The sequence below is a fragment of the Herpailurus yagouaroundi genome, unplaced genomic scaffold (genome assembly GCF_014898765.1).
Source record: "Herpailurus yagouaroundi ecotype Mexico unplaced genomic scaffold, PumYag 28, whole genome shotgun sequence".
NCBI lineage: Eukaryota > Metazoa > Chordata > Mammalia > Carnivora > Felidae > Herpailurus > Herpailurus yagouaroundi.
Window position 1 is genome coordinate 5,632,094 of NW_024412376.1, and position 12,642 is coordinate 5,644,735.

A 12,642-nucleotide genomic window follows, 5' to 3' on the forward strand; every position below is an offset into this window, starting at 1 on the left:
GCGGGGCTCGAACTCACGGACCGCGAGATCGTGACCTGGCTGAAGTCGGACGCTTAACCGACTGCGCCACCCAGGCGCCCCAACAAAAAGAAAATTTTAAAAGAATGTATGGTTTTGTTCTAAGATAAGAGCATTAATATCAGAATATATCAGATCTTACCAGTTGGGCATTTTATCATGATTCTCCTAAACAAACAAAAAATCTAATATATCTGACAAGGTTTGATTTAAATGGAACCATTCTTATTTTGAACCAGTTTCCAGCAGTACATAACAAATCTATCTGGAATGAGTAATAAATAAAAACATCTCAAATCTCTATTTTTGTCACTTGTCCAAACATTCTCCAGAAACTTTTTATCCATTATCTGGTGCAAAGTTCATGCTTCGTCATACTCCCTGTGCTTTTTCCATCTACCACTTGAGGGTTAGGAACTTATAATGAACAAATCTGAATACATTTCTATCTATTAATAAACATAGCTTATTTATTTCCAACCTACACACAATAAGAGGTTTTTCTTAAGCCATAAAAATCCTCTAAACTGTCTCTGCAGCTTACAGGAAGGAAACTGCTAATATTGCTAAGTTTCTACAAACAACCTTTTCACACAAACAACAAAGCTGACAGTAAAAGCCAGACAAAACATTTAAAATAATCTATATGTTAAATTAAACAGCAGCTATATCTAAAACTGATAATCCTGTAAATGCTGAAATAGACCTATTACTTAGTTAAGTTAAGCACAATTCTTAAATATCAATAAGGAAAATCCCTGGTGTTATCCTGAACACAGAAATTAATAGTAAATACTAAGATCAAGTACTCTCCTCGATTCCCTTCTAAAGCATGCCATGACTTGGAAGTTTTCTGTCTCTTAAAGGGAAGTACAGGTTAGCTGAAATTCTAAAAAGCAAAGCAATTTTATTAGGCAACAAAGTAGTATCTGATTAACTGGTTTTTCAACACAATCCTTTAAAGTCATCTGAAAAGGTGACACTAACTAAAAGGCAGTACAGTTACACTTAAGAAATTAAGCAAATCACCCAAAAGAACAAAGGGGGGGATTTCACCAGTAAAAAATAGTTAGATGTACTCTCATTCACTACATTTGGCTTCTGGGGGGATTATGAATATCAAGCATGTTTAAAGGACGAAAGTCATTCTAGTTTTAAATTACATTTAAGAAAAATCAACACAAATATATCACATTTTATGTTTCTTTCATGGGATGCTCACTTCTCATCTGCTTTTCATGAAAAAGAAGAAAAACTGTCACCAATCCTACCCTTTCCTTGTCTACGACAATGAACAGCTCCACATAGCGGGTCTGTGGCAGGATAGCTCTTCTTCTCTGTCAAAAACACAAACATCATAAAGGCAAAAAACAAACAAAAAAAAAGTTATAACACTACATGATTTTTATATATAGTGGTCTTACCCTAATCTCTAGTCCCTTAAAACATCATACGATTAGTTTACTTCACACAGATCATTAAAGCCAAAAACGTGTTGCTGTTGTTTTAAGTGGTAACTGCTCTCTGTACTAATCTCAGAAAAATCCTAGGTAAAGATAATATGAGGTATTCAGGTTTCCAAGGAGAATTACTGATTTTCTAATATTGAAATTATACACACTCACACACACTTTAATGGGAAACCCCATTACTGTGTTAAGAGTGGAAAAAAGAAATATAATAATTATAATATTGTAAGAATATAAGAACCCAGAGCAGAAGTAAGGACAAGGTTGCCACTTCAAAAAGTGACTAATACTGTGATTTTCAGAAATTCATATGTAGTGCAGAATTGGGCAAAAACTTGAATGTTTTCCAATGATTAAAGCTAAAAAGAGTGGACGGCTGAAGAGGCAATGAAAACAATGCCATAAACTGGCACATGCCCTTTCCCAACCCAGCAGCACCATGACACATATAGAAAAGCACAGACAACTGTAGCTGACCTATTCCTAGAAACACTTGGGTCAGTGAGACCCTTGCCAAGAGTAAGCAGTGAATTCTAGTGAAGACTCAAAACTGGGATACAAGTGTCCCTGCAAGACCTCTGAAATAAGTCATAATGCCCGATCTCTCTCTGTTTCTTCAATCTAGCACTCAAGAATCCCCATTCTGTTTGTGTAAAAGGTATCTAAATAAACTGCTCTCTGAAAGACAGTGTAATGGACTATAATGCAGCAGTGGTAAAAAATACGTATGTAAGTATCGTTTAAGATCTAAGCCCTGGGGCGCCTGGGTGGCGCAGTCGGTTAAGCGTCCGACTTCAGCCAGGTCACGATCTCGCGGTCCGTGAGTTCGAGCTCCGCGTCAGGCTCTGGGCTGATGGCTCGGAGCCTGGAGCCTGTTTCCGATTCTGTGTCTCCCTCTCTCTCTGCCCCTCCCCCGTTCATGCTCTGTCTCTCTCTGTCCCAAAAATAAATAAAAACGTTGAAAAAAAAAACAACAACAACAACAAAAAAAAAGATCTAAGCCCTAATTTCTAAAACACATAGAAGCTTGACTATGTTCGACTTGGTGGAAGGAACTGCATCTTTTTATTCCCCAGTAGCTACCACAACATCTGGCACATAGTTGGCAAAAACAAAACAATAATAAGTATTGGTGTGATGCAAAAATACATGATTTTTTAACACTTTAGTCTGGGCCATGAAGAAACATATTTCCTTACTCGAAGTAGCTGAGTAATCCTAGGAGGCTCTTCTTCTTCATAGTCTGTGGTTTCTTTCTCTATATCCTTGTTAGAAACCCCACATTTCAGAGGCTCTTTGTGGACATGATCCATTCGATAAAAGATGTGCTCAAAACGAGAGCTATTTTGTAGGGGTTCAATCCCGTAACTCACATTCTCTATATGTAGCATTCCTCTAAGTGTCGCATTACACGTACACAATTTTTAAGAATGAAGAATACACAGGAAAAGAAATTAGAAAACACGAAATCAAGTCCCAGTGCTTAACATGTTTAAGAAAAGAACAGCCCAACAGTCTGTGGATGACAAGAGAAGCAATGAAAATAATGCCATAAACTCAAATGAGTTAATGAAAATACACTAGAAGAGGCACATGCCTCTCTCAACCCAGCAGCACCATGACACATGTACAAAGGCACAGTGCCCACAACTGTAGTTGACGTATTCCTAGAAGCATTTTGGTCAAAGGGACCCCTGTCAAGAGTAAGCAGGGAATTCTAGTGAAGACTCAAACAGGGAGTCAGAAGAACATCTGAAATAAAGTCCTAATGCCCAATCTCTCTGTTTTTCCAATCTCAGACTGTTGGTTTGTTTCTCTATACCATGCTACCTAGAGAAAAATACTAGGTTTTAGAATCACGCAGACCTAAATATAAAGCTCAAGACTGCTAGTTACTAACGTCACTCCCCTGAAAGTCAGTTATCTCTCCAAGTGACTGCTGTATAATAGAAGGCAATACAGAGGAGTGGCTAGAAGTATGGAGTCTGGAGCCAAAGAACCAGAGTTTGAATCCCAAAAGTTTCCTACTAGCTACGGGATTTAACACCTCTTCTTTATGTTCCTACTAGCAATGATTTAACACCTCTTCTCTATGTTACATTCTACGTGGGGCTGTTCTGGAAACGAAATTATTTAGTAAGTGTGAAATACTTAGCACATTGCCTGGCACACAGTAAGTGTAAGCGTTATTACTTAAATGGAGATAATTATAGCCATTTATACAGCTGGTTTGAGAATTAAAAGTAATATTAGTTCAATCAATCACGTAATCAACCAAACAGCACAGCATCATATTGCCAGGCCCTCAACAAATGTAATTTTAATATTATTATCACTTTACTTCATATGTGGTACAATTTCTCTAAATCCCAGTTTGCTTAATCACCTAAATATGGAGATAATGAGCCCCTTTTCACAGGCATTGTGAGACTTAAATGAAATATAGGTGAAAATTGTGTAAACATAAAGTACTACACAGACTTAAAGTATGTTTTTTTAATAGCAAAAATTACTTAGCAATCTCAAAACAACAAAATTTTCTCTTTGGATATTGAAACTCACCACTGTAATATTTTCTTAAATACACATGCCAAGAATGATATCTGATACATAGCTCTAAAGACCTTCAGCAATACCAAAGTAAATCTAATATTGTTAATTCCCCCAAATGACTTGATTTGGAAACAGAGATAGGGAAAGGGGTAAGAAATAGAAGGAAAAAAATGATAAAGAAAATTCCTTACCTGAGTCCAAAACAGTCGCTCAGAGCAATGGATGAATTATAAACTCCCTCCACATAGCCCCGATAATGACAATGATTCTAAATGATAAAAACTGTATTATCTTCAAATACTGTTACATTGCTAAAATCATCACAGAAATTATAGAGCTAATAAAATTATTTATTTTGTAAACTAACAATTTTGTTCATATCACTGGCATCTTATTACATGGCATTCTTCGGATTATCTTCAGATTATCTACTGCCCTCCTATACAAGGATACAAATATTTAGGCAGATTTCCAGAGGATACTAAGCACAAAGAGCTCTATCCCAATAACCATTAAGCCTAGAAGCAGAACAAGACACCATTATATCATGTTTAACATTTTTTTTAATGCTTATTTTTGAGAGAGAGAGAGAGAGAGAGAGAGAGAGAGTACGAGCAGGGGAGGGGCTGAGACTGAGACACACAGAATCCAAAGCAGGCTCCAAGCTCAGAGCTGTCAGCACAGAGCCTGATGCGAGGCTCGAACTCACAAACTACAAGATCATGACCTGAGCTGAAGTCAGACACTTAACCGACTGAGCCACCCAGGTGCCCCATATCATATTTAACATTTTAGATCAGAGTCAATCCAAGAAGCAATAGCAGCCACATGACACCTAATACAGAAGGGGCCCTTGTGACAAGCCAATGATGCCAAGGTGGGAAAAAAATCAGTATGTGGTAAAAAAGTAATTTTGACCAGATGATTTTTTCTTCTTAACTATATATTGATTATATTATTATTAGTTTTACATTTAGCCATCTTAAAAAAACTAAAGAGCCTTTATCGTTAATTTTGAGGAAGAAATTGGCCAGTGGAAACACAAGCATAATATCACTTACTAATATCAGATTTTTTTACTGCATGATGAGATCTTGTCCTCTTTAAAACAATTTCAAAGCACAAAAAAAAAAAAAAAAGCTAAGGTGGGTGGGGGAGGTGGTTGTTAGGCAACATTAAGATGTATCACAAGGCCTTAATATTTAAAACAGTACAGGGGCGCCTGAGTGGCTCAGTCGACTGAACGTCAGACTTCGGCTCAGGTCATGATCTCACGGCTCGTGAGTTCAAGCCCTGCATTGGGCTCCGTGCTGACAGCTCAGAGCCTGGAGCCTGCTTCAAATTCTGTGTCTCCCTCTCTCTCTCTGCCCCTCCCCTGCTCTCTCTCTCTCTCTCTCAAAAATAAACGTCAAAAAAAATTTAAAAAAAACAACAACAGTACAGTACTGGTGGTGCATTGGGATAACAACCAGTGGAACAGAATTTGGGGACTTGAATTAGACCAAGTACACATGGAACTTTTTGTGATAAAAGTGGCATCTCAAATCAATGCGGCAAGGATGCACCTTTAAGTAAATGGTGCTCAGTCCACTTAGACATTTATAAAAGGATAAAATGAGATCGGTACCTCACACCATGCATAGGAATAAAATCTTAATGAATCAAGAGTCTGAACATTAAAAATAAAATCATATATAAAAACCAAAAGAAAACATGAGTGAATTCTTCTCTAACCTGGATATAGAGAAAGGCTATTACTTGAAATATAGACGCAATAAAAGAAAAAACTGATAATTTTTACTACATAAAAAGTTTTTCAAGCTTCTATATGGCAAGAAACACCAAAAAACAAAGTCAAAACACAATACACAAACTGGGAAAAAATATTTGTAACTTGTATCAGAGATACAGTAGCTATAAAGAACTCTTAAATATCAAAGAGGAAAGATTAAAAACCCAGCAGAAGAGAAGAAGAAGTGAAACTGTCACTATTTGCACATGACATGATATTATATATAGAAAACCCTAAGGTCCCCACCAAAAAACTGTTAGAACTAATAAATGATTTCAGTAAAGTTGCAGGAAACAAAATCAATATAAAGAAATCTGTTGTGGTTCTATCCACTGATAATGAACTAGCAGAAGGAAAAATAAAGAAAACGATCCCATATCCATCAAAAAGAATAAAGTACCTAGATACAAATTTAATTAAGGAGGAAGGTCCTGTACACAGAAAATGGTAAGATATTAATGAAAGAAACTGAAGATACAAATAAACAGAAAGATAATCCATGACCACAGATTGGAAGAATTAATATTGTCAAAATGTCCAAACTACTCAAAACAATCTTACAGATTCAATGCAATTCTTATCAAAATTCCAATGGCATTTTTTACAGAAATGAAACAAATAATCCTAAGATTTGTCTGGGACCACAAAAAAACACCAAATAGAATAAAGACACTCCTTCCTCTTCTTGAGAAAGAAGAACAAAGCTAGAAGCATCATGCTCCCTAATTTCAAACTATATTACAAAGCTATAGGAATCAAAACAGTATGGTGTTGGCATAAAAACAGACACACAGATCAATGGAACAGAGAGCCCAGAAATAAACCCATACATATATGATCAATAATTTCTGACAAGAGAGCCAAGAATATACCAATCTCTTCAATAAATGGTCCTTCAGAGGAGCACCTTGGTGGCTCAGTTGGTTAAGTCGTGAAGACCATCACGACTTCAGCTGAGGTCATAGTCTCACAGTTTTTGAGTTCGAGCCCACATCGGACTCTGTGCTGACAGCTCAGAGCCTAGAGTCTGTTTCAGATTCTGTCTCCCCATCTCTTTGCCCCTCCCATGCTCATGTTCTGTCTCTCTCTGTTTCTCAATAATAAATAAATGTTAAAAATAAAATAAAATAAAATAAAATAAAAAATAAAATAAAAATTAAAAAAATAAATGGTCCTGGGAAAACTGGAGAGCTACATACAAAAGAATGAAACCAGACCACTATCTTACACCATACATAAAAATTAACTCAAAATTAGATTAAAGACAGCATAGTGACTACAGTTAATAATGCTGTATTGTATAATTGAAAGTTGCTAAGGGAATAAATCTTAAAAAGTTCTCACTACAAACACAAAAAAATTTTTAACTATTATGGTAACAGATATTAACAAGACTTATAGTGGTGATCATTTCACAATATATACAAATATCAAATCATTATGTTGTACACCTGAAACTAAGGCAGTAAAATGTATGTCAATTATACCGCAATTTAAAAAACAAAACCTTAGAGGGACAACAACAAAAGAAAACCCAGTGGAAAACTGGGCAAAAAACATAAACAGACAATTCACAAAAGAACATAAAAATGCCCTCACATACATGCAGATTTTCAATCTCACTCATGAAAAAGTAAGAATCCATGAGTCTGCACTGATATAAATAAATGGGAAGGGACATCTTTTCCTTACAGAAAGCACTAATTCATACAGAAGCACTAATGAAATTAAGAAATCACCATTTTAACAACCATCATAACCATTAATTCAGACAACTACTACATACTAACACTAGTGGGTAAAAATTTGAGAAGTAACAGGATATTTATATTAGTCTCAAAATGTCTAACCATAATATTAATTAAAAAGGCAAAAACAGTAACTTTATAGAAGAGAAACCTGGCAGGCAATTCCTTAACTAAATGATCAATATCAATACCATCAGGAACAGCACAAATGCAGCCCCTGCTTCCTGACAGGATACACTGAGGACCATTCGGTATCACTTTGGTGGTATTCCTGCCAAAAGTACATAACCTGACTCTGATCACGAGCAAACGTCAATCTCAAATGGCAGGATGTTTACAAAAGTTGGCCTATACTTCTCAAAAATGCTATTGTCATGAAATACAAGGGAAGACAAAGGATTTCCAGATTAAAGGCGACTACAGAGACATGACCACTGAATGCAGCACAATAACATGGATTTTCTTTTGCTATAAAGTATATTATTGGGATGATGGACCAAAAACAAAAAACAAAAAGAAAAATCATTAAGGTCTGTATATTAGAAAACAACATCACTTCAATGTTAACTTCCTAATTTTGAGAATTGTACTTGATTAAATAAAACTCCTTGTTTTTAGGGAATTAACAATCAAGTGTTTAAGGGTAAAGTGATACCATGTTTGCAATATACTCTTTAAAACTTTCAGAAAAAAAATAGAGAAGAAAGAAAGGATAAAGCAAATGCAGTAAAATGTTAACATTTGGGGAATCTGGGTGAATGGGACGCATGAATGTTTATATTATTCATGCAACTTTTCCTATAAGTCTGAAGTGGTGAGAATTTAAAAAAAAAATTAAACAATTTACACTAAAAATACAGGCTGAATTTCAACACTTTACAACTTTTTCTATTGTGGGGCAATTCACAACCACTAATGTTTTTCTTTCTAGTGCTTTATGTTAAAGTCTAGCTTTGTGGGGCGCCTGGGTGGCGCAGTCGGTTAAGCGTCCGACTTCAACCAGGTCACGATCTCGCGGTCCGTGAGTTCGAGCCCCGCGTCAGGCTCTGGGCTGATGGCTCAGAGCCTGGAGCCTGTTTCCGATTCTGTGTCTCCCTCTCTCTCTGCCCCTCCCCCGTTCATGCTCTGTCTCTCTCTGTCCCAAAAATAAATAAACGTTGAAAAAAAAAATTTTTTAAGTCTAGCTTTGATATTGTCTTCTTCTCACCACAGAAAACTAAATACCTTCTACTATTACCAATGCCGTAGCATCTATGAGGTAATAATACTTGTAACTCATGGCACTCTAAAATTAAATGTTTCTAGGGGCACCTGGGTAGCTCAGTCAGTTAAGTGTCCTACTTCGGCTCAGGTCATGATCTTAAGGTTCATGAATTCGAGCCCTACGTCAGGCTTTGTGGAGTCTGCTTCAGATTCTGTGTCTCCCTCTCTCCTCCCCCACTCATGCTCTGTCTCTCTCTGTCTCTCAAAAATAAATAAACGTTAAAAAAGAAAATTTTTTTAATTAAATGTTTCTAGTTTCAATTATAATAGAAGCTCTCTTATTTGACATGACTGAAATCCATCACTTGGTTGCTTAATCTGCCAACTTGACAGTATTTTTTAAATATCTGGGTTTTATTAATAAATCTTTCCAAAGGCTTCAATGTACTTTAAAAAATCTTATTTCATAAGTTTACAAAACATCTAGTTAAACTGCATGATTACAGTAAAGGTGCAAATGTCACAGTTTTGGAAATACACAAACTATAAGCAAAGCACTCAACTAGGGAGAGGAGAAATACACAGAACTATTATAGAGCCACCTAAAAAAAAAAAAAAAAAAAAACCTAGCCACAGCCCACAAGCCTTGGGCAGTCAATATACCTTTCATATGGAACAAAGAGTATTAATTAATTAAAGAAGTTAACTTTAGAAGTGTCTTAAGACACTTGCTAATACATTTGCAAGGTACCCCAAAGTTCTAACACATGGTAATCTGGAATTTTATTTCACACAGAAACTTGAATAAAGTGGTTATCAAAACTTAGTTTCTTTGTGAAAAATGGCCTTTGTGAAAGACACGAATGATAAAAACCAGGTAATAGCACTCATAAGGGAAAGCATTCATGTTTACTCAGTGTAATTTCATTGCATTTTATAAACAAAAGTAATGTCATTATAATATCTGACAATCTAGCCATAGGCCAAAAATTCCCAGTACCAAGGTTTTAATTGGTATCTCAAATCTACATACTTTCATTTATCTAAACAATACTAAAAACCAAGAAATAAGAAAAAGACTTCATCTGTCTTAATTTGTATTTTTCAATCACCCAAGAAAGCACAATTCCATAATAATACTTTCAGATAACAGTTGCATCAATTTCTATTGACTGAAATCTATTTTTAGCAGTTTTAAGCATTTATATTTTCAATAATAATAAATAATATTTATTGAGTTAATAATGGTCAGACTATCTGTTCTGAGTATCTTACAGGTATTAACTCATTTAATGGAGACACAATGTACAGCATAAGGATTATAATTAACAATATGTAACAACTTTGTATGGTGACAAATGGGAGCTAGGCTTGTCGTGGTGGTCATTTCATAACGTATATAAACTTTGAATCACTATGCTATATAGTGAAACAAATACAATATTGTAAGTCAACTACACTTCAATTTTTTAAAAAGTATGAACTCATTTAAGCTTTCCAGTAACTCCATGAAGTTGTAATTATCATTCCCATTTTAAGGTGAAGAAAATAAGGTACAAACAACTCAAAGTAACTTGACCAACAAATAAATGACAGAGCCAGCAACAACAACAACAACAACAACAACAAAGAGCCAGGATTACATCCAAGCAGTGTGAAATTAATCTAAAACAAGGGTTTGCCTTCTATTTATTTGAAGTGCACTGCAAAAGTACGTAACTGACATAAACAATTCAACCCAGCCAAACATTACAGAGCTTGCAGGAAAATAACACATGTTTAATGGGAACAAAGACTTCCATGGACACTCATGCAAAAGAAAGAAATACAGAATAGCTAACTGCCAAAAAGGACTGCAAAATGCTCTTCCCAAAAGACACGAAAAATGTTTATGCTCTAATTTAATAATGCATAAGGCCAAATTCAGCAACTACCAATTATTTTGAGTATTCCTGGCCAGTTCTGTCTTCAGAAATACTCTGTTCTCTGATGCAAAGAAGACCACATTTCTTTAGAAAAGAACTGTTTTTGGTAAAAAATTACAACATATAACAGCATGCAAGTGTTTGTTTTTTACTAAGTACTAATGGCAAATCAAATGTCTTAATAAGTAAGAGATGCTTTCAGGGAGATTAACTTCCAGCAAAAACAATTTTTTAGATTTTAAAATCTAGCAAACATTCATAAGGAGTAAGGATTACCATCAATAGAAGATTATTTCTTGAACTTTAAAAAAAAAAACATTTGACAACTTGAGGACCTGGAGAACTGTAAAGTGCGCTCCAGTCCATGTAAATACACTCACCACACACCCCCTTCCCAGGACAACTCCATATATTATCATGTCAAGAGTGGCCCTGGGTGACTGTGCAATGTATACATAGTCTTCTGTACCTGAATAGAACTAATTGTAAAATTATAATTATGTTAAATTCCAATATAAGATCAAGAGGAAAATGTTACCTGTACATCGGGATGATCAGAGATCAGAACCCCTTCCTCATTGTAGGTATAAACTACAAAATCTTGGGGCAAAAGGTCTCTGGAAGAGGAATAAAACATATCGCTTAAAATTATTTTACCTACATACAACTAAGAAACAACTCATAAGGCAATATTCCTAAAACATATAAACAGGAACAAAAACTTTCACCTGACAAATTATTATTTAAAGGGAAAGCTATTATAAAACAAAAAGGTCATAAATAGACTCAAATCTGAAATCATGTGCGTTGCTTCCTCATAAAGAATGCTAGGCTGCCTATGTGTTCTAGTGGTCATAAAATGTTGGCTGCAAAAAATAAAAGTAATGTCTTTAAATTTTTCTGATACATCTCATAGGAAAAGTATAAATAAGGTTATGTACTTATCATATTTCTAGATGATGTACTCATCATGTTTCTTAAAAGAAAAATAAGTGCTTTTACTCTTTCCTAAAAGTCCTATATAAACGAGAAGCACTCACTGCTTTAACCTTGTAAGTAGAGAGGCAAAATCAGTGTCAGTTGGAGGAAACAATTACTGCTGATTGCTGAACTCCCTTGCATGTTAAGGGAGCTCAGTATTGTAAACCATATGTGTAAAGACAGGGTTATCTTCGTTAAAGAAAACAACTGTTCAGTGACACTTGTTAAAAATGGTAAGGCAGACTTTATTCAGCTCCACTGTGATAAGTATAAGAACCACTACAATGAGAGATAAAGGATCAACTACAAATACAGCATGGGCAAGTGGGAATGTATACCCAAGGGGCAGAGGTCAGCGGATAGGAAATTACTAGCTGAAAATATCAGTGGTGAGGGGTGGTCTGGCTAAACTAACCTAACAGATTCTCGCTGAAGATAGGCCAGGGTGATAGGAAATCACCTGGGGGGGTGGTAAAGGATGAGGAACCTGATCACACGTCCAGAGGGATCAGAAACCAGGAGGTTCTTGCTAAAACCAGATTTTATAAGGAAGTGCATGGATGATGTACTTAGGAAAAGGTTCAACCGCCTAAGGTTTAGTCAAGCAAAGAATGTTTGTCAGTCTCCACTCTTGTTCAAGAAAAAAAGAGACATCCTTCTTTCCTCTGAACAATATAAATCCACACAGAATCTGGAATCCTTTTGTTCATTAAGGACCAGCTGAATCATCTATTGGAACTTGGTAGTAAAGGACATTTGCTGGATGGTGCTAGCAGTCAGGCATTTAATGAGGACGGTTGCTATGAAAATAAAGACAAATAAACTCAGTTTCTGAATCCAGTGGGCAGCAGTCAAGGTTTTTAGATTTGAAATTCTCGAAGCATGTTTAGATGGTAGAGGATGGCACTGTCCATCCGACAAATCTTCCTGGTTGGAAATTTGAATGTACCCGG

The 12,642-nt window shown here is 35.7% G+C and overlaps 1 protein-coding gene across 2 annotated transcripts in view; it reads right to left on the reverse strand.

The window, feature by feature from the left end:
• The window catches only part of ADAM9 (ADAM metallopeptidase domain 9), a 146,970-nt gene that overhangs the window by 107,661 nt on the left and 26,667 nt on the right, over positions 1–12,642 (reverse strand). For both annotated transcript variants that reach the window (XM_040453743.1, XM_040453829.1), the window contains exons 4-7: positions 11,247–11,325; positions 4,232–4,308; positions 2,687–2,882; positions 1,290–1,355 (exon numbers count right to left, since the gene is read on the reverse strand). In XM_040453743.1, coding sequence (XP_040309677.1) covers positions 1,290–1,355; positions 2,687–2,882; positions 4,232–4,308; positions 11,247–11,325 — 418 coding nt within the window. The remainder of the gene's footprint in view (positions 1–1,289; positions 1,356–2,686; positions 2,883–4,231; positions 4,309–11,246; positions 11,326–12,642) is intronic.